Raw genomic sequence first — 24,174 nt, forward strand, 5'->3', positions numbered from 1 at the left:
TTGTTGACGAAACCGGCTGACATAACGAGTGGTAAAATAGGCTGGCTGCCGCTATAACGGGGTTCATTGGAAGTTGAATTTTCCAGCATTGTGTAACGCTTTTCATCTTATTTCTCGTAAAGCTGGTTTGATATTTGTTGGAATCGCGATATACACCTATCCTGACTCCTTATATTACGGTATACGATTAGGTAAATATGCGTATAAAGGGTCTCTGTCCGATATACGATTATTCCACATTTAGGGGTGAAAAAGAAGTAAATTAATTTGTTGACGTTGTCATGAAAACGTGCTGGTATGGGGAACGTAAAAAATAGAAAAAACAATACATTACCGTTTATCAGTTTTATTTCATTTTAAACACACATATAAACCAATGTAAACTTGGCTTAAAGCTCAAGATGCTTCCTTAAAATATAGCATGGAGAACTTCTTCATGGACATGATAAAAATGTTTATTGATGACTAGAATGGCACGTTTTTAGTATCAGAACCGATAATACTTGTTCACGCTCGTGTCTGACAACGGGAAACTTCAGCATTTTACTTCAACATTTGGTGAATTTGGCATCTCGAAATAATAATTTCAATCTCGAAATAAGTATTACATCAGGATGGGTTCAAACCGATCTACTGTTTGGCCAGAATCAACACATAAATCATTGGATTTCAGAAGAACCTTCCGTTAATCGGTCCATGTGTGATGTGTACATTGGGAGAGAAACGGGGTGTCGTCGGTAGTATTTTATATTCAGCCCCGTGACAACAACAATAACAAAACTCCCATCAAAGGAAACCCCGGGGAACTATTTATCAAACATAATTGTTTATTTGTAAATTATATATTTTTCTTCCGCGATATGAAGTGCCTTGTGGTGTTATTTTGATTACTCCGTTTCTTTTTACAAGAGCCTATTATCCTTGGATTTGATTTAAATCTGCATGGCTGGTATCATCGTTGAAGCAATATGCTCTTTTATTTTCTTTCTTTTTTGTCTCCCAGTAAATATTTATGTTTATATTTCTTTTCGTATTGGCCTATTTATTTATATACTTATTTGTTTTTTGTTTTGTTTTTTTGTTTATATAATGTATGAAATTATTTATCATTGTAAAAGTAATAAAAAGATACCAAAAATAGCGTTGTAAATAAATTGAGAGAAAGTAATTTTGAATTATTTTGTACACAATAATAGATTGAGAGTTAGTAGTTTTAAATTATTGTGTACACAATTCACACAGAATTACGTAACACGCGGCAAACTGTCCTATATTATATCATAAACCTTAAATTGTATTACCTGGAACAACGACAATAGTATACAGGTTTCATTCTGATGCTATCATCTCAATTGTACGAAAAGAATCCCCGTTAGGGTGATAACATCTACCTGTGTGGTGCACTAGAGCAGCCACGGCAGTTCTCGTGTACGATCCAATTCCATATCTGATAAAAAACGATAAATAATGATGACAATCTTTCTTGTTTTTATCCATATAGGCGTCGTTGTTCTTGTCGGCAATGATTTCAACCAGTTGTTGTAGGTTATACATGTATGTACATGGAACCCTTACTATGAAACTAACAATGATCGTATCCCTGCGTGAACATATCAAAAACATTCGAATTGCAAAACAACGAAACGTAATCTTTTTATGGCGACAATTCATAAAGTAATGCAAATTGAAAATATCCCCAACACAAGGTCGATCATACACTGTAGTATATGAATAAATGTATATGCAAAGTATGCCTATTAATACAAATAATGTATATATTAGTCCATCTATTTAAGGTATAGCTACCAAGAAAGTTTTACATGCACTTGATTCACGATATGAATTATCTTCACGTCGCGTGATACATTCAAATATAGATCACTGTCTACTGCCATCAGCTTACCGTAATATCCTACAAGAGGGAACTCTTTTGAAAGGAGGTGCCGATTCATATAAGGTAGCATACATCCTTAAATGTAAGTATTTATCTAAAATGATTCGTCAAATAAACTTTCTCATTACCACCACCTCAGGGAAAATATGAAGATCTATAATCGATCGGCGTGGGACGAGATCACCAAGATGGCAGGCCACGACACCCAGTCACCAAACTGATCAGGAAGTCATTAAGTAAAGACATACACAAATGATAGTGTACAAACTAAAACATACTAGTTAGGTTTGTGTGTGTTTTTATGTATATAGCATGTTTGGTCCTGTATTGATTGGAGTATAAAATCCGTTGTAGGCGGTTTCCCGGTCTTTCTGCATGTATTATTAGTTGAAAGCGATCGCTGCTGATGTGTTTTCATCATGCATGGGTCTTGTTGCTAAAGTATGGTTAGTTTCAATAAAGTATTGTATACACATGGTGAATGAGGCAGATTTACAGCAAGCTAATGTTACTGTGAAATAAAAAGTCTTAAATTCTTCAACATTTGTTCTATCACAAAAGCTATTTTTACCTCAACATATTGATTTGTGTAATTATTTATACACTGTAGACATGTACGATAATTCGACATTTTAAGATAATAAAAAAGCGAAAGTATCTAAACTGACGAAACCAATAGTATATTTCATTAAGAACCAAAAGTTGATTAAATAAAACATTTTTATAGTAAAGATAACATGTTAAATTAAAAAGCACACTAGGGGTGATCTAGTTACGTTCTATTTCTAACGTTCGTTTATAATCCATACAATGACGTGATTTCACATTGTATATGGTAGCTTGGCTTTTAAGTTTAAATTAAATCGATAAGACCTACAGAAGATAGCGGACTGGTGGAGTATATCACTCATAAGGGAGTTGATCCCAGGTCTTTATTGTCTGATTATAGGCATATCTTCAATATACCGGCACCACACGCGGACGAACACACGTGTACCATATCATGCATACACGTGTGTTAACAAATGAAGTGTGCTTGAACACACACGGAATTAGACGTATGCATACAGGTACAGCAGTGTATTGCACCTTTGCATGCACGTGTTTGCGACCACAAAGAACATGCATGTGCACGAAAGCACGCGGACACACCGCCGAATATAGTATTACGTCAATGTCAATATTGAATACTCGGTAGCTATGTTGATTGCTTTGGGTTGAGGAATGACTTAATTTTTGCATTCATTTTAGCATTTCATTTTTATTTAATTTTTTTTTTTTTTTTAAAGATTTGATACGCAACAGAGACATATAAGCATATTTTACTTGATAAAGTTATTGCTTAAATTTGTATTAATTTTTGTTTGAAAAACGTAAAATTACTGCATTAGGAAAATGAGGAGTGTAACATCTAGCGTCATGTTGCACCGTCAAGTACTTTGAGAGGTATCGAGGTTGTCTCCCTTGATTTGTCAATTTTACCTCCAATCAAGTACAACAAACGCAACGAAAGAAAGCATCATGTTTTAATATAACTATTTAAAAATATAACAGATAATGTTGTCACTCCCATTCTTTCAGGCAAAGGAATTTAATGTTGTTTCCAGATATCACGGGAAACTTTCACTATAACATTGTGGAGTTATATAAAACATCTAGAAACGAATCTGGGCAAATATCACGAAATATCATTCCCTTGGGTAGTAGTCGAAACCAACGTCATGAAAAACGAAATGAAGCTTCATTGCTTCACCAGTGTCGTTAAACATTAAATAGTGAATTTCCATGAGCTTCAAGTCAAATTAACGAAACTAGTGAATATCTCAACTGCTTGGCATGCACAATCGAAATATGCCGTCCATTTTGCCTCCTGTAAAATGTCATCGGGTCTCCTCAGAATTGCTCGCCATCCTTACAGTACATACCGAACCAAAAATACATATTCACGTATTATTATACTTAATGACAGAACGTGATAGCCTGATAGCATGCAATGTGTATTTACATACACGTGCAATAACAAACGTTGGTCATCAAATATATATTTCATCAGAGACAACCCCAATAGGCTTATTATCATCTGTTTAATAAAAAAATTAAATTACGCTCCTCTAGATTCTCTACAGTACAGTTCTACTTGGCGAGAATCAAACAGAAGCATACTGTAAGTCCATCATAATTATTTGGAGTTAGCTTAAGTCAAACACGTTAGTATTTCCGGTAATTAACCACCATCCAAATAGATAATGTGTTAATATGTTTAGACTCTCAAAAAGGATGTTTCCTTCCGAAATGTTTGGTCTCCTATGACATAACAGAACAGTATTACACCTCCATTGTTTACCTTGTTATATATATATATATGTACATGTACTTCAGGTACAAATACTTTACATAAGTATCAAAACAACAATGGATACTGAATGCTCGTCATGTTAAATCTTCACACCACTGATACTGGACTTCAGTTTAATACACAGAAGTATAGCGATGATGTATCTGCTGGATTACAATATGTAAATATACTTTTTAATATAGTGTATAAGTGATGGAGCATCAAAAGATAAGATATCTTTTTGTAAGTATACACCAGTATTAGTTATGGAATATCGTTTTTTTAAATGTATACATTATTTTATAGACTTAATATAAATATCACACCATGCATCTATCCTGTGAACATCATATGTCCTAAAAATACGAACCAGCAATGTTAAGAAAGCAGGTGCCACAATACTGAATGTAATCCTACACCGGGCTGTAGACTAGCTGTGGAACCAGCCACCCTATAATTCTGTCACACCACACATTTGACTAGTTATATATACTACAGAATTAACATTCCTCATTCAAATGAATTAAAATAAATCTGGACCGAAAACGGACATCCATATATCACAGTACCTACTATTCCATGCCAAATCCTTCTAATTTCAACAGAGTTACCTCCCTTGGCCCGATGAACATCGATACTTTTGTTGGTTAAGTGTTGTGAAGCATATGTATACTTGTACGTCACCCTTTTCTCGAAACGACAGTGTCAGCTAAAATTAAATATATTCATGATAAAATACCTATGATAATGGAATAATGTTATACTATCTGAATAGAGGGAAAATAATAATAAAAAAATGATAATAAAACCATGGAACAGAAATTTGTATGAGATATAAGAACATATGGAAATATGAAAGACCGCATACGAAGTATGGAAATGTTTTAAATGTTATAAGCATACACAATACACAAAACATGATTGCAACGCAAATAACGGAACTCTCCTGGTTAAATTTTTGAAAAATGCAGTATCATAACTTCAGCTTAAAATAAATATGGCACAATCGTAAATACATTCATATCAAAACTTTACGTTATGTTTCAGTATAACATACAATATAACACATCTATGAATTACGCCAGCGTAAGCAAATGTCCAATTATAGAGAAGCTACTCTCTGGTTTATTAAAACATCATGCTAATATCATATTTCTTACGAAAACTTCCCAATACTGCTTTGGTAAAATATGTTGATCCAAAGTATCGGATAAAACAGCCTCGGGTGTCAAAACTCTTTCAAAATGTATTTCTATTTAAACTGAAATTGTTGCGACAAAAACACTTGCGTATTTGTCTAGTTGAACACAAAGAATTCGTATTCCCACATTTCCTCGGAGTAGTCTCCATTGACACAGTCTTCCATCTTCATTTCTTTTAGTCTGTGATTCATAAACTTGAAAGTTTTCTCTGTAGTATCTTGCCTACTTTCGGCAAAGAGATTCTCCTGTCGTCCTTTCGTCAGGAAGGGATATGTCTTCAAAGCAGGCATCTGTTTCAACAGGTGTGGATTGTGGAGAAAAAAGTTTGGCAGCCTTCCGTGTTCCATGGCAGATCGTAAGAAGTGGATTGAATCAGAGAATCGATCTGCAAGTTTGTCTATAGTCCAGTCACTCGGTGAACTTTCCAGCAGAAGAAATGACAATACCGTCTCTATTATGTACGAGTTAATTTCGCCTCGGTCCAAAAGAGACCGTCGTGTTACGCTTGTGAACAATGTCTTCAGGATCACTAAGCAGACGATATGGCAGCTCGTGACTCCCGCCGTTTTCATTTTCATATCAACTCCATTAAAGAACGCTCGTTCGAGCTCACCCAGAGACAGACCCCACAAGAGGTCATGCGGACATGTCTGGTGAGCTCCTTCACTCCTAGCGGACGTCTTCCTCTTCACATCCTGAATATGCCATGGCGGCACTGCGTAGACTGTCGATAACTGGTACCAGCCTCCAGCATGAATAGGAATAGCTGGTATAATATGGATCTTAATTTCTGGCAGGTTCAGACCAACTACATTTCTTGTATCTAGCGAGAGTGTTAGAGACGCAGTAGCAGACCTCTGGATACGGAATGGAAGTCTATCAATAAGAGAACGAGTCTCGGTGTATAATTTCTGTATTCCTCTATCAAGCATACTTTCTGTAACACCAACAAGTGCTTCTGATGAAACGCAAAGATAATTGGAATTATCAATATTGGAAGTTTTAAGACAATCGTTCGGTTGATCGCGAGTTTCTTCAGCCGTGAGAACCAACTTGCCAGGTGGTATACCAGTGCTACTTATTTGATCCAGAGCGCGAGATACCTTAAAACCACTACCTTGGAAAATCATCAATACGTCAAACTGGCCAGCGGTAGAAGACTTCAAGCCTTTCATTATGCTTCCAGTCATTTCGAGTCTGTTAAAACTCAGTCCACTCGAATCAATATTTAACGTTTTCATCGCCTTTTCCAGAAGAACCAGAGTGTAGTTTGCTAGTAGACATGCTCCATTCCATTGTTCAAAACGAACGATACACTGTGCATTATAGAATTGAATAAGATTTCGAACCTTGGCGTCTGGAATCTTATCAGTGTTCCGGTAAGTGTCGTTGTGATAAGGGTATTTTCCAAGTGGAATGACTTTCTGCTGGAATTCCTGCCACGCCCTCCTTTCGCTCGGTTCGTCTATGCGATCGTGCTGGGATAGCAATGGTGAGCTTCCTCTTCCCTTGACGAGAGCGAGGTACCACTCTACGCGTTGTCAAACGTGGTGACGTCATGCTGTCAGCCAAAGACGTACTTGGGCCATTGGATGTAGGAGAGTTCAGAGAGGCTCTATCAAGCAAATATTTGTCAAGTTCAGAAAAGACATAGTCCACACTGTTTTTCAGGAACCAACTTAAATCAGAATCAGTAGAGTTAAAATAACCACCGTTTTTCCGTGGGTAAATGAAAGAAGGAAATACTAATAGTATCCCTTTGATTGTTCCCGTTCGGTACTCGTCATATAATTCACATTTTGTCTGTAATTGGTCATTTTCTGTGAGTAAATTGTCATTTGTGGTAACGGAACTACTTTGATCCTCAACTTGTTGTTTTGTGGTATCAATTACCACTTCCGTTTTGCATTTCAAACGATTCTTTCTCAGTCGCCAACAAATACAAAGAAGCAATGACGTAACCACAACACAGACAGCGGCAATGAGAACCGCTAGTAGTAGGGGTACGGGAAGCCTGTGTTCAGTGACGGAGTCGAGTTCCTTCACACAGAAAGTGTCGTCATCACTAGCGCTTGGACCATCCACAGACTTCGTCTTTGAGGCGGAAAACATATATTGCACGGCTTCCGACAGATACTCGTTCCCGACCTGCCATATTGACGTTTTGTCGATCTGATGACCGGCGTCCAACTGTCGACGTGGATCATGATTTACAGTACAGAACCAGAGGTTGACCTTCACAAATACCTTGTAGAAATTGGTGCTGTTGAAGACTCCTCCGGAGATGTCTGATGTCATATCCTGTCCTGTTGATTAAGTCCAAACCTTCCCTGGAATCAAACAAAATAGCTTCATCACAATGTATTCATCAAAAATGTTTCTTAATTGTTGCAATGAATTCTTTCCTTTCCGATTTAATACATAGATATGTGGAATAAGCATGTGCAGACAAATTCGCAATGATTGATCAAGAATCGATTAAACGTCAACAAATCTACTATTTTCACTGTTATATACACGTGACAATATATTGTTTTAAATATGGATTATAGGGATATCTGAGAGCACGAGATCCGTCATTGTTGTTGGCATAATTACACGTCTTGTGCATCTGGTAAGTGGCGCCCGATCGATTTTTGTTTTTTTAAGTACATCTATTACGTGATTGGCTTCGTTTGATTAAATTCGGTAGAATGTTAATGTATAAGACAACTCTGATTGGTGTGCTCACTCGCGTCTGATAGGAGGGATTAGAAGGAACGATATGATTACCCGTGTCCGATTCGTTGGAAATGAAAAGTTTAATAAATTGGTCTATAAACTGATTGATTTAAACATACCAATTGTCAAACTTGCATCAAAGGATTAGGCACAAATTATAACTACCTATCTACACTTTGACCCAGTATGTATTTACAATGAACTGACCGAAGAGTGAATTGCACTGATTAAGCCGCAAATCTGTGTCCTGGTTTTCGATTTTTACATCGATAGACCAGTATATTATCTAGTTCAATTCTTATTTTTTTTTATTCTTTAACCTGAAAACAGACTTCTTACCTATCGCGCAATGACTATAAAATATTGTTGTGTATGGAGACCATGCTTCAAATTTTGCGCGTGCAAGGCGAAGAGAAAAAAGTTCATTTCAGTCTGATTACAAATATCATTGGCTATAAAAGGGAAAGAACAAGTCGATATCGATGTTCAAAAATGTTTGCGTTATATAGTTTAAACATATTTTATTGCCATAAATTGACAAAGGGATTATATAATAATGGAGATTACATGACATGTCGTTATTAATCCGTGTATAAGAGCTAGTTGTTTATATACAGCATCACAACAGATTATTATTTTGACCATCTAAACCATCTATAATTTGATATGTAGAATACACGAACCAATGGAAAAGCTTGGTACAAGGAATATTAACTTAAACGTTTTCAGTCTCGCCTGATTGGCTGAACTGTTAAGGAATACATTATCTGTTGCGTTTGATTGGTGAAATCTTTACGTACATACTAGCACTGTGTGATCAGTGAGGCGCTCTTGCAAGTATTACACCGTGTCATGCTTTTCAAGATGTTTTTCTATTGCTTTATAACTTTATTTTATAAATTGTTTACATGCAACATCTTTAGAGAAAATGTGCTTCAATGGCAGCCGGTGTATTCTATTCAATTATAATCAAACCTAGCGAACACAAATTACACCGTGTCACGCTTAGTGAAATTATTTTCATAGACCTACACAAAAATCATCAAACTTTATTTCACTCAGATACATTCAAAAGATATTTCATAAAGATGACCGGGAAATTAATTGAATGGTAGAAACAGAAAGTAATTAACGTTAATAGCTGGATAGGCACATGATTTAGTTGAAGATTTAGGCTAAACACGCCATTGTCACTCATTATTGCTTGAGGTGAGGCTGACTACAACAGGCTGTTGTTATAAAGTCCTACCGTTCAATAGCACATGTAACTCTCTCCCATTGCGGAATAATGTCTTTAACATATGTGACCCATTGTACTTTGATGGCGAACAATAAAGGGAATATACAAGCATGCTGGATATTTATATCATGTAATCCCTATTATTGCTGGATGGTGTATATATTTATTGAACCTCTTTTACTAGTAAAAATCTCTTATAGCGCTAATATGAAAAGCAATATATGTTTAAACTTTTATAAGGGGAGTACTTCTCTGAAATATTTTAATATGTGAATATAATCCTAAATAATGAACTGTCTAAACAGTAATCATTTTAAAAATAAAATTTTGTGAGTAACTGGTTATCAGAGCCATAAAGATTAACTTATAAAACTTTGATAATCTGGTGAGGTGGTGCCTCTGTGAGGTAACGGTGTCTAAAACATTAACTTATACAACTTTGTTAATCTAGGGAGGCGGCGCCTATGTTAAGGTATTAACATGACTAAAACATTTCCATTAGAACAGTTAAATACTTCACTGAAACATTTACATTGCAGAATGACTTCACACTGAACCCCTAAAACAAGGGATTTCAATGCAATGCTCTACTCGTGGCGAATCAGCAATAGCTCATCAGCAGACTTTCACCAAAACATCATATGCTTTCTCAAGTAAAATAAAAAATTACAGTGAGGATATCTGTGAAACCCGACATTAGTAATCGACAACAAAACAACACAATCTATGTGGATCGACCATATCAGAGGCTGGCCAGTGCCACAGGCGCTTGCATAGAAAACGCGATTTTCAAAAAAAAAAAAAAAAAAAATTGATATGACAGTGGTATGTGTAATCTGAGGAGCTTAACAGATTACACATACCACTGTCATATCAATTTTTTTTTCTTCTTTTTTGAAAATCGCATTTTCTATGCAAGCGCCTGTGTCCAGTGCTGCTGTGTCCCTTTGCTAGACAATTTACCCTGACGGCTCTTTAAAACAGATCTGATTAGTATTTTAATTGGGTTTCCCTTATGTATACTTCCTCAAAAATGGTCCGTATGTTCATTGGGTGATAAACCCAGAAAATAAAACTAAACATGATTCGAAAGCTATGTAACACGCCTGTAGACCGTGCGGAGTATACTGTACTAAATCCTATCTATATCTTCTCCAGCAGACCGTATGATACCTTCTTTCGCTCACTGTCCTACATTATTGCCGTACATCCCATTAACAATGATCTTATGTAACAATATCGCCTTTGGATCGTGTAGCCATTATAATTTCTTGTAATGTTCTATTCTGATGCGGATACATGACATTTCTAGAGTTTTGGAATGTTTAGATTAAAAATTCGGTAACACGAGTTCTCTTAAAAGAGGTCACATTCTGCTGAATGTAGACACCTAAAACGTCTAAAAAGATATATACACATTAGACCGTAACCGATTATCAGGTTTCCGTGATGTGGACAGTGCTTTGTGAGACACCCAGATTAGCTTTCCTAATCTGAGGCGTGTCCCGAGAAACATTGGCATTATGTGTAAACTTCCTACGTAGCTGTGTGCACACGGTCACGATGAGCATATAAACATATATAAAAACAAGGTATTGCCAGAATGTAGCGTCGATTTCATCACGTCTGTTAATACCTGATGAGTGGTTTTAAAAATAATTCTTTACAATCGACATGTTACCGTGGAACAAGCTACATGTATACTATGTATACGTTGCCAGAGAATGTTGTATTGCAACATAATTTTCTTTTATATGTATTTGATACCACTCCAATATTGTATTAATATTGCAGTGGAGTAAACTCCGGTGTTTAAAACGAAAGTGAAATATCCAGAAATGCTACACCTTATTTACAAAGGAATTTCACCGATGTGCTTATCTGATAAAACTTTCCCGTATACATTACCCCGTCTGAGTTTTCTGGCGGTCCGGCCATCCTTCTCCACTAGTGTTACCATCTGTATACATCATAGTATACATGTACAAGTAGCCGGCCAGATAACCAATTACACTAACACATATGCTAGCTACACAGCTTTACAGTGTGTATATACATATTATTGAGCTATTGTAGAAGTCCGGAGCAATATATTCGAGTGAATCAAGATCTATTCAAAAGATACAATGCTATTCATATGCTTTACGTAGACTATACACATCTGGCACCATACCGTTGTTCAGGTTATACATGGACAGCTGATGGATAACCGTTATATTCAATTATAAACCACAGACGTGTATACATTGTAGGTCTGTTTACACTCTACGATTTCTTTTTTCATACCATACCTGTATTCCTCCTTCACTAATTCAGCATAAGTTCATCAACTAGGATTATGATGCATATTACATATAACCTCCAACATCGAACACTTATAATTATGTCCTTGTTAAAAAACGTGCAACCAACGTGATTTTGTTTATCTTTTTCAGAGTTATCCCCCTTTGAATGGAAGTAAGTAGCAAACCTGCAACGGTGATGGACAGATCCGGATAACATTTGATTTGATTTTGATTTATGTTAAAACTCCTATGGGATTAGATACAAGTATAAAACTTATAATCCGTTTCTTCCCGTATAACATAAATGATGAAACGAAAATGATAAGGGCAATTGATGATGATGTGAACATGACAAATATAGCTATAAGATAAAATTTACCATATACATATGTCTGTATGAAGTCACTTTACCCGCATGTCTGGATTGAATATGGGTTAACTTATAATGTAAAGCTAAGGAGATACATATATTTACTACATTTATTGACATTTTAGTCAATGAATTAAACTATTTGCCTTTTGCGATGTTATAATTATTTTGTTTAATAATGGTCATCTATCGGTCTAATGTCGGGCAGCTACTTGTCTTTTAATGGATAAGATGCCTTGGCCATACACAGATGGCCAAATAAAAAAACGAACACATAAGAAGACAATTTATATTTTACTTACAACAAAAATCTTTTAAGTTATATGTAATTGCAAACATGAAAATATAATAATCTATTGGAACAGACACGAATGTTTTCGAAAATCACACCAGATAAATTGGTCTAAATCAAATTGCCACAACCAACTGGCTTATTAAATGGAGAAACAAAAACTAATTACAATACGACAACTTAGTCAAAAGAACTGTTGTTAAGCCGATTCGATTCATCAATAATGAATAAGACAATGAAGTTTTAACATAACATTATTGATTGATAAATATTAAACTCACTTTTACAAACTATTCTAATCCAATCAAAGTAGTGGTTCTTTGAAAACCGCTTTACTCTAATGTGTATACATATGTAACTTTAAATAAGAAAAGAAAGCATCAGTTTATTTTACAGAACGGCCTGATCGAGGACCGCAAATGAGATTTGTCCATTCTCTCGTACAACGGTTTCCTTAAACACAAACCCCTTTGTTTATCATTATGAACACGGTTTGATCAATGTACTAGTTACCAGCAGTAACACGGGTTAAACAATTGTTTAAAATACACAAAGGAATGCACCCCCATCGTATGATGAATTTGGCAAAATTATATATCGGATAAAGTTGAGTTTAACACAATATTATGGAGGGAACCATTGACGTCACACATGGTACTGTCAGTCGATTTCTGATTGGACATACTGAACTTCTTTGTTGCACTCCTTTGTTAGGATTGATTTCACTCGTCTGTATTTTTGGATGCTACTTTTAGGATGGGATGCTTCTACATAGTTATCACACACTGGTGTATATATGATACGTGTAGGCATTGGACAAAGGAATCGTCATTTAAATTCGGAGGAGAAATAAACTTTTCCAGAAGTCAGGTGTTCCGAGAAGGTATTCTATAAAACCAGCGACACACATCAATTCTCAAAAATATTGAAATAAAACGAAAAAATCAATTAGTAACACACATATTTATCTACAGAGGTTTGATTGAGCAAAGTTTGATTCATTATGTCGACTTTATAGCACATTTTGATTGATTTGTCTAATCCCGACAAATAAAGTTACAAAATATAAAACACATTACCTTATCTCTTAAAATAACTAATCCACGACATGTTTCATATTTATAAAGAAATATCTCGTTTGTTTTTGGCGTTTGAAAAATTCGTTCAAATAAATTAACAAAACACCATGCCAGCGTCTTTTAACCACGATAGCGATGACATCAGCCATTGTCTTGGGGACGAGATTATATTCTTTGTCTCCACTTCGGGATATGGTTTGGAACAAAGGACATTAAGTCTGTTTTGTAAACTGGCCATAATGATATGTTAGGGTCATGGTGCACACTTTCACATCTTCACGTCATACAATGGCGACGATACAGTCGACATAGCCGCACACGTCATTCCGATTAACCAGTAGGTTGTCTGCATTCCCTTTCCCTGGAGACAATAATAAATCCAATTCATTAAAGCATTATCTATGATAAAATTCATATCATTTTCATATTGATCTTTAGGTGTAGATAATTTTAATATAGAATAGATAAATCTGAATACGGTGACCTGTATATATACACGATTCTGCGATATTCACATGGAAAATATATATCCAGTTTTCATGGAAACGACTCAAGATGAATAAATGAATTAAAAAAAACACCATGACATTGTTTGGTTTGCACTATGATATTCACTACTTTCCGCCAACTCATTGTTATCGTATCTCCAGTACTTTAGTACTTACTAGTTTTCAACATGCAGAATACATTGTAGCTCTTTCTCACATAATATCCAAGGTAAAAGAGAACATTTCATACAATTTTTTTCATTACACATGATATAGATATATCAACATTTCGCATCACTTACAAAAACATCATATATATGCAATATGATTTATAACACTGTTCAAGTCTCCATTAACTGATTCAGGATGTTGGCCTTCTGTACAAACCTTAATCTCCATGCTGCCTCTCTCCTGAAGGTCGTAGCCTATGTGTTTACTCAGACAATTGTACGTGGAATTACTCACGTGGATTTTAAGGGCTGGATATTAATGATAAAATATAATAATATAGCATTAGTATATAATCTTCAGGGATAAAATAAAGATATCGTTATAAAGAGAAATTGTGGACTGTAACAAGAAACCAGTGAATGTTCATATAACATTGGGTTTCTTCTGAACAATTTACTTTCACATTTGGTTCCTGTATCAAGAAACATACTGACCATGCACATTTAATTCCTTAGAAACAACGACTGACATTTCAATTTGATCCCGCTGAAACAACCTATCTTCCCACTTCGATTCAAAGATCTCAACGTAGCGACAATTTCTGTTCCAAATTAATCCCTAAGAAACAACGACTGACATTTGAAATTGATAAATTTGATTTCTGTTCCAAATTAATCCCTAAGAAACAATAGTCAGCATCCATTTAATGATTTCTATGAATCATCAGCTCCATCTACTTTAATTCTGAGGAAATAACGGTTTCCTTCTCCATTGATTTTCAAGAAGCAACTATATGCCTCCCCCAATGGATTCAAAGAAACAGAATTTTACCTTCTCCGTTTGATTCCATCCTCGACGCCATGTTGACGGTGTCCCCGAACAGGCAGTATCTCGGCATGGTGCGGCCTACTACACCTACAATATTATAACAATTCTGTAGCATCACTTTGGTACCACAATACTGCGTCACAAGAAACACTATTTAACTATTGCCAATGGTATTCGGTCATATAGGAAGTGTGTATAGTAACTGGCGAGGATATGACAGAAAATTAAAAAAATGTAATTAAGAGGTTATAACTTAAACAAACAATAATTGATATAAAAAGGTGACGCATTTTGATTATTGCTTATTTACAACTATTTATTAATTAATATTTTGAGATGCAATTCGCTTGTCTGTCTCCTGTAAAATCCTTTATCGTAAATAAAAACAGTGAGGTACCTGCCGCGCAAGGTCCCAGTATGAAGGCCTATTCTGAGCTGTAATTTCTTGTCTGGTCGATGCTTTATCTTAAACGTGTCCACTGAATCTAAAAGTGCCAGCGCCATGTTTGCTATTTCCTTGGAGTGCATGTTACCATTTCTTACGGGAAGTCCACTCGCGACCATGTACGCGTCTCCGATGGTTTCTACCTAACGTAAATATTTAATGATCAATTTTAAGTTTTCGAAACATACATATTAATGTACATGTGTCATTTGATTTTGATAAGAAAATCATTTGCTTTAAGATATGATAACAGATTGCTTCCTACATCAGAGTCTATTAAACATTCCGAAACATCTAGATATCTTATTCTCATGGTTTACCCATCATATTTTGCCATTTTATCATTATGTCTTTTAAATGTGAGCATTATAACATCTATCCCGTAATATATGTTACATGTACGTAGCCTGCTATTAATGTCTAATAGCATACAAATATACATATATGATGCACGTACTATTGGTATTGGTATGCCCGCCTACCTTGTACACATCGTACATGGCGATGACTGTGTCGAAACTTGTGTAGAGATCATTAAGGAAGTCTACCACCTCAATAGGAGTACTACTTGAGGAAAGTGACGTGAAACCCACAATGTCGGAGAAAAAAATCGTGACAGATTCAAATATTTCTGGACAAATGTTTTCTCCAGATTTAAGTCGTTCTGCCACTACTCTGTAAGTAAATAAAACAAATGATGGTTATTATCAGATAAATACAGGTTACTCAATGAGTGGTTGTTGTATACGGTATTTCTTTCACACGAATTAGTTATTTTCCAAAGTTATAAAAATACGAGTTTGTGTGACCTGTTTCTCCCACAATAGAAAAGAGCTATTCTGCGGATGAATTAACCTGTTTTGTGTCAGCGTGTGTTCTTTTTTTGCCAGGTATTGTGTAAGGATATGACCTAAATTGAAATGCCGGTAATTAATATACAAAACTTACAATATCGGAAATGTATGGAAATATTACAATTTATTGCAAATCATCACAAATAATAAGTAAGTCTATTCTTTTCAAAGAAATTAATTGATAGAAATCCACAGATATTTTCAGGAATATAACAAAAACAACTACGAACTACTTTTTCTGCGTTATCATTTCCGGGACATAGTTAAGCGGCCTTCAAGTGTAAGCTAATCAAATCGCATTGATTAAAAAGTGATCAAAAATAGTCCTGGACATAGACCAGCGTGTCGATCAATCAAATCGCATTTACTGAATGTTATTCAACAGTTGTTATGCTTATTCCATACGTTTGGAGTTTAATAACACGTACCCACCTATTGTGGTAGAAACCTATTTTTTTCACTCTTAACAACAAGAGGGAACCAATTCTGAGCAATTGATGAAATATGAACGTGAATACTTCAAGGGCTACATCTTATATGTTAATATATTTATATTTGCAATTGGAAGGCAAAGCTACGACATAAACTAACAAGAGAGAGGTAGTTAAAGCTGACAGTGCAAGTTAAAAAGCATCCAATTGAGATTAAAAAAAAAATAATACAAGTACAGATTTCCAAAAATCGTTTCCGAGACATTCCCCAGTTATGGTAGAGTCGTATCTAAGGACGGGCAGACATTTTTCTTTTTTGTTATGCGTGGATACAACCAGGCTGCCGCTGCTATAAAAGGAAGGTGCTTCGTCACACTTGCATTCACTCTAACCTCAGGTGTTCACGGTGACACACCAGTATCGCCTTCTATGCTACGTACACCACGTGACCTACAACTGTATTCGCGAACGACACCAAAAAGAAGAAGCACTTACCTGTAACCTGAGCAGGAAGATGGTCAGTGTCTCTCAATATTCTTTCAAATCTTGTTCAAAATAAAGTGTCCAAATAAATGCTGAAAAATGCATAACGAATTGATCCCAAATACTCCATCCATTTTCTCACGTGTTTTTCGTGGGTGCATCCATTTTGATAAACTGCGAGCAGTCCGAGAAGTTCCGATTTGTACTCGCGTCAACACTAACACTCGGAACTCCTCGGATGTATTCCAATTGTCTTCACTAGGATTTGGACCCGAATTCTAACATTTCAAATATATTGGAAGATTTTAGATTTTTAACCAAAATAGTAATAACTAAATATTTTAAAACTGAAATAGGGTTAAAATAGGATTTTGTTTAATTTTGATCAAATATCTAATAAAAACTCAATTTGCAAAACGTTTCAGAAATTTCAATTATTAAAAGTTACATGTACACAGACTTTTACTGTACCTGTTTATAATTTTTGTGCAGGCAACAAATTCTACAGTTGAGCCATGCTGCAAATGCAGAAACCAAGGCAAATGCAAAAGCTGTGTCTGTGCCAGAACTGGGTGCAGTTCTAACTGCCTAAATCCTAACTGCCAATATAAGCATGTGGTAGGTATTCTAACAAAATGCACTATCAGCAGTGCTAGCGGTTATTCTTGGAAAATAATCATATACACTGTTTTCAACATTCAAATTAAATTATTATTTTGGCGCTGCAATTTGTAAATGAAAAGCAAGTCAATTGATGGAAGTTAAAATGTATGTAATCATGTTTGATCATGTATAGTCAATTTCTGAAAACTGTTACTTCAATATATCCAGTTTCAAACTAGAAATGTATGTATGCAGTTGCTGGAAACAAAACAAAAACACAGAAATGTTTTAAACAATTTTATATACATATAGTTATGTATACTTATAGACAGTATCAAGAACGAGGATTCAAAACCATCCATATGCTGCCACTAGCTCCCGCAATCGGAGCCCGAATCTGCCACAGCCATCATCTGTTGAACATCAACCATCACCAAATGCAGCATTGGACACCAGACTAGCTCCTGTTATACAAGAAGAAGATGCCATGAGACATTTTTTAAGAGTGAGCACAAACATATTCATCAAATAATTTCACTACTTTACCAATGTGCTGAATGTTTTACTTGAAATAAACTAGTAATGTCTGTAAGACATAAATGTCCTCACCTCCACATGTAGTTCATTTGTTTACATGCAGTACATCAAAGAACATTTCCTTTCATTTTCTATATGTTTTAAAAACAACAATATTTTTCATTCTTCTAGAATTCATTCCAAACCATGAACCCTGACCAAATGAGGCAGACATTAAATACCATGGCTGAAACTATCCCCAGAGATGTGTGGCAGGTCCTGTCAAGAGGCATACATGGGACAGTGGGACCCAATGTACCATGGTGCATTTGTGGTAATTGTCAAGACATGGGACAGAGGCGGCAAAACATTTGTTGTGGGCAGACAACATGCATTACATCGCACAGAACCTTTTTTAACATTTGTGCTCGGGTAGATGTTTTGGAGGTGGCTAATATTTTGAACTGGGCTTTTCAGTTCAATGATGAGCCCTCTTTTTCAAACAGCACTTTCCGCAGCCAAGCATACCGCAACTTTGTTTTGTGGCAGTGGGGAAGACTCGGGGCTGGCAACAGGAGGGTTATTCCCTCCTGTGCTGTACTTTCCATCAGACGAGGTTTTCCAAACCCTGATGGACAGTACACTGGTTACCAGTCTTCTGAAGAGTTGTAGCTTGTTTGCGGAAAATGCTGTTTGAAAATGACAATTGTAATCCAATTTTATGCTAGCTAGCGATTCCATAGTAATACCTAGGTATATATGTATAAATCATGGAATAAATAATTACCTTCACATCTTTGTTGTCTTGTGTGAAATATTTCCTGTGATCCTGGATTGGCAGCGTTTGATAAGTTGGGGGCCAACACATCTAACTCTTGGGCAGTTTTTGAGAGTGATGCATTGGTGACTCCATATGTTGCCCTCATGCACTCCACCAGCAGATCTAAAATCAGTTTTTACTTGTATAGTACTTTGGAAGAAGTTTAATAGCTTATGGAATATAATAAAACTATGCAATATCAACAAGAGATCCCAAAGGGATCTTGGTGCCCATCATTGTATGATCTATATTAGTCCAATGAAAGACTGATCTTTTCTCTGCTTTTCTCTTCTTTCAACCTACTTTAATATTAGGAAATTATGTAAAATTATTAAGTGTGATTGAAATTATATCAGTAACAAACTTCAATTGTCAAAATTCAAGATGGCGGCCTATTGGCCATCTTGTTTTCCGATCAGTCCCAAAATGTAATGATGGTGGGCTGAAAATTTAATTCTAAACAAAAAACAAAACATATACTAGTGATCCAGCACTTATTCTGGCAACATACTGTAAATATATTGAAGAAAACAGTTCTAATTACCATAAAGTAAAGTTTTCTTTTGGTAAATACCTTTGATGTAAAGAAATTCTTTAGGCGTTAGTCGTTGAAAAGCAACCCACTGCTTTGTGCGCCTGGAAACTTGCCCTTGGATAGAGGGTTGTCCATCCTGGCGGTTGGCAGGTGCACGGCTCTGGTGTTCATTGTGATCAAGAACAGCCAACTGGTTTCTACACATGTAGCTATCGTAGGAGAATTTCAACCGCTTAGGGCAATACCTGAGAAGTGTATGCGAATTGAAATTCTCCACTCTCCCTGTGTGCCTATTAGTTGCATAGTACTTCAAGCTGCCGAGCCATATTCGGTTGGTTACAAATGATCTGTGAGATAAAAATGCTTACATCTGAGAAATATATCAAATCATTACAATGTATGCAAAAAACGAAAACAATATTCATTTCTAATATAAAAAAAATACTAAATGTGAATTACTTTTTTGTTTTAAACCGATAAGGTTTATATACTTATGTATAAAATACTTTTATGTCTTTCCCTGTTTACTAACAACTTTCAAGTCTCACGATATTCAATGAAATAGTATAAATTATATTGAATTAATATTTTTCATATAACAGGGATGAGGTGACTGATGTTCCCAAATTTATACTTACTTAACAATTTTATAGGCATTCGAGTCAATTGTCAACCATTTCTTGCCCTCTGGAACAGAAAGAGGACCATGTGGGCATTCATACATTATTGACCTATGCACATTGGTAATATGTCTCAGTATGAATAACCACATAGTCCTCAGTCTTTCTTTATTCCCCTTACAGTTCGCAGAGCACCACCAAAAATGGTTGACAATTGACTTAATCCATGGAAGGACATCTCGTCCGCTCACTTTCCTGCCAGCCTCTCCCAATACCTGTAATATTTTCTTAGCTTTATGCCAAACATCGAGGCTATGGCTGATGTTCCCATATTTGGATTGTTCTGTAAAAAAAAACCCACCATAACACATTTTGATATATGCATAGGATTTTAAAGGGATTTCAATTTATTCATATTTATGATTGCCACTGAATTAACCAAGGACAATAACTCTTACAACAGCAACAAACCAGAACACAATAGCAAGGGCAATAACTCTTACAACATCAAACATGCTTGTTTTTGTAAACAAAATCGTGTATTATTGTGTGCATGCATGACTTACCAAATAAAGATATAATCGCTCTACTAGCATCGGTCACCACCTCTACCACATTCAAACCATTCGTCTGGAGATAGGCCATTCCTCTGGAAATGATGAAAGATTCCAGTTTGTTGGAATTTCTGCCAACTTCCCTTGAATCCCCTATTTCCATATGGATTATATCCCCGCTTATGTACTCCATGAATATGGCAGTTGCTTTATTGGCAGAAAAACCTGAAAATACAAAGATGAAAACAATCTGTTCAAAAGTACAATGATTATGAAAATTCAGTTTTCATCCCAAAATAATGAGAAACAAATTCTCCAAAAAATAGTTACAGTGTAACTGTTCAATTTGATAGTATCAGTAACCTCGCGCTCCGTAAATCCAAGTTAAAATGTTAAAAATTATAAGAAAACAACAAACACACACAACATCAAAAAATCATTATATTTACAGAGTAAACATACCTGGCGTATCATATCTGACGTCAATAGCAACACATACGCTCCTGTCCCTATACTTGTCAAGCATTCCTCTCATTTTTGTATGATAACAGTTTGAAATACAGTTTCTGTATATTCTCTGGTATCTGAAAATAAAGGAAGTATTAGTAAAGCATTGGAAAAATATCATAATCATGCTGTTCTTATCAAGATGATATCAAAAAGGTAGGAGATTATAAGTATGCTTTATTTTACTGTAGAGCATTCATTTGTCCTTGATGAGTTACTAAAATGATTGAAAATGTAATGACATGGTTGAAATACATTAGATGGTCTTCTTTGGTATAGATTATTACCGAAAAAAGTTTGATGCTGAGCCAATTGCAATATTTGCAAATTGAAATGCCTGAGCAAATGGGAACCATGTCAGCCCTGAAAGTAGTACAGCCATCTGTAACATGATCTGGATTGCACTCTTGCCTCCATAAAATTCTGTAGAGACCCATCTGTGTGGATGTCCAACCTAATGAAAATACAAAATTATGAAGTTTGAAGTTAATTGCAGAATGTCAAATTAATAAGATCGCAAATTATTAAATTTGTGTACACATGGGCTAGCTAATTAATACATGTATTTGTCAAAAGGGAATTTGTTATACATGTATTCATGTTTCCCAACCTTGTGTATCATTGTAGATAAAAATGTACCTGGCAATGGAGCCTTGTGTTCAAAATTTACTTTAGATAACAGACAAGTATTGTGATTCATTTATATCACTATTGTGTATTGAGCATTGAAATATGCATATATGTATATACATTTAGGTGTGTGCAGTGTTATAAGAATATAATGAAATCATACATGTTCAGTTTCACATGCATGCATTATCATAATTTTTATTTTTGCCATTTGTTTTCCTCACCATGCAAGAATACTCGTAGTGAACAGCTGCAGCAACATTTCTCCCCTTTCTTACAGAACCAGGATTAATGGATTCACCACAATGACATCGTTGGTTTTGTATCAGTTGTAGCAGCTTACTCTCACTGACGATGAACTTTTTATCTCTTGACAGATTATGTTCCTCTGACCTGTTAATTATTAGAAGACTATTATACAGTAATACTGAAGAATAAACGGTAAATAATCAAATAACACCTTTCAGGATGAGCGCCTGCCCAGGAGTGTAAAAAATTATATATATATATACATAATGTATATGCTGATGATTTGCAGTTAGCACATTACGTATACACGTACATTATATTAGTGTACATGTACAACTACGTACATGCTGACTATAGAACATAAAGAATACTTTATATATTACCTGCATATCACTGACAAGTGTATCAATGTAGATTCATTACATCAATCGATCATATCCATAACGTAAAAGTCTTGTTAAATGAATAACCAACTTTTACACACACATACCTGTCAAATGTTGGGATAGGGTCGTCGTCGTCGATTTCCTCCTCCTCCTCACCATGTTCGGAATCGGTGTCGTCTTCCATGACCATGTCAATACCGAAGATATCCTCAACCATTTCCTGATCATCCCCTGCCTCGTCATCCTGGATGCTATCGTCGATCCAATCCTGTTGGTTTAAAATAACAAAATAAAATATTATTTGCAATATATATCTACGCGTGTGTGCAATGAAACACAAATAAATGTGTTACATTGCACATTGAAATCGAATAAAAACAAAATGACTGTGTCAGTTGAGCGCTTGTAAAATGTAGTATCACACGCGAGTATCGTTATGACACGTGCACAAATGATACGAACACACGGAAAATATTTCGATGGAAACTATGGATGTAATTACTGTAACAGTTGTAAAGTTATTCTTGCTGCATATCCCACTGGAAAGACTCAGGTAGGAGTTTACTCATATTTACTATGTTTATAATTTTATCAGGTGCATGTTTTTGTTGAGGCCCAAATATTTTGTATTGTCAATATTTTCTTTTCTTTCTTTTATTGTAAAATAAAATATATATGTATATATATATGTATATAATTACCTCTTCAAATTCCATATCCAAGTTCTGCAGTTGCGTACAATGAAAACAAAAACCCGTTGGCGTGTGTATTGAGAACGTATAATATATTATTGAGAGCTGTGTCGCTTTGCGCATGTATCGAGAGACTGATATACTTGTCTCAATGAATGCACGCGCTTTTATAGCGGTTCGTATCCACGCATAACAAAAAAGAAAAATGTCTGCCCGTCCTTAGATACGACACTACCATAACTGGGGAATGTCTCGGAAACGATTTTTGGAAATATGTACTTGTATTATTTTTTTTTAATCTCAATTGGATGCTTTTTAACTTGCACTGTCAGCTACATTGTCATTTAAATCTACAATAAACATCCTATTAAGACATTTCGATTCTTTAATAATCGATTATGACAGAAATAATACCCTTGATGCTTAAAGGTGGACATTCTTTACATTCTACATGGAAAATATATTGTTCAATGCGTTATTACCTAGGTAACATTCTATAAAGCAACGAATCGGTTTTTTTCTTCTCCTCGAGGAGAGCATACGTTCGCTGTTCCACCACGTGCTCCAGGTTGTTAGCGTACTTTTCCAACATACTGATCATATTGTCGACGATGTTGGTCCTTCTGTGGTCAGTACAAAACATAGCTGTGTCAGCACATGTGACCCATTATAACAATAGTCAGGTATATGGGTATAGAGAACAATCAATATTGGTATGTAAACGCAACTATAATTCATAATAGAAAAAACGGACGTAAAACAGACATTTAGATTCAGTCGGGAACTGTTTTAAAAAGTACAAGGAGAAAGAGACTAGGTGTTCGGTACGTGGACGCTGCTTTATCAACGCCATGTAAATCTGGGTTCATATCGATGTATAAACCTGACAAGTAATCGAAATCAATTACTCTTCTGATACTTTGTAGTTAGTCCCCGGAACATAT

At 35.4% G+C, this 24,174-nt stretch overlaps 2 protein-coding genes and 1 long non-coding RNA gene across 3 annotated transcripts in view; all 3 read right to left on the bottom strand.

The window, feature by feature from the left end:
- Positions 1-3,406: 3,406 nt before the first annotated feature.
- Positions 3,407-11,846, bottom strand: LOC117334679. Its single transcript, XM_033894436.1, is given in 3 exon segments — positions 3,407-6,948; positions 6,950-7,761; positions 11,684-11,846. Coding segments are annotated over 2 exon segments (2,202 nt in total). The 5' UTR covers positions 7,730-7,761; positions 11,684-11,846; the 3' UTR covers positions 3,407-5,526.
- Positions 11,847-12,328: 482 nt separating this feature from the next.
- Positions 12,329-24,174, bottom strand: part of LOC117334734 (atrial natriuretic peptide receptor 1-like) — a 41,420-nt gene continuing 29,574 nt past the window's right edge. Inside the window, 7 exon segments of the mRNA XM_033894528.1 lie at positions 12,329-13,779; positions 14,294-14,385; positions 14,909-14,992; positions 15,303-15,318; positions 15,320-15,493; positions 15,833-16,025; positions 23,713-23,853. Of these exon segments, the coding sequence (XP_033750419.1) occupies positions 13,687-13,779; positions 14,294-14,385; positions 14,909-14,992; positions 15,303-15,318; positions 15,320-15,493; positions 15,833-16,025; positions 23,713-23,853 (793 nt within the window). The 3' untranslated portion in view covers positions 12,329-13,686.
- Positions 18,006-19,201, bottom strand: LOC117334735. The gene is made up of 2 exons (XR_004534221.1): positions 19,025-19,201; positions 18,006-18,185 (listed from the first exon to the last, which is right to left on the bottom strand). It is a non-coding gene; the product is annotated as an uncharacterized LOC117334735 (long non-coding RNA).

This window comes from Pecten maximus, chromosome 9, assembly GCF_902652985.1.
Source record: "Pecten maximus chromosome 9, xPecMax1.1, whole genome shotgun sequence".
Lineage (NCBI taxonomy): Eukaryota > Metazoa > Mollusca > Bivalvia > Pectinida > Pectinidae > Pecten > Pecten maximus.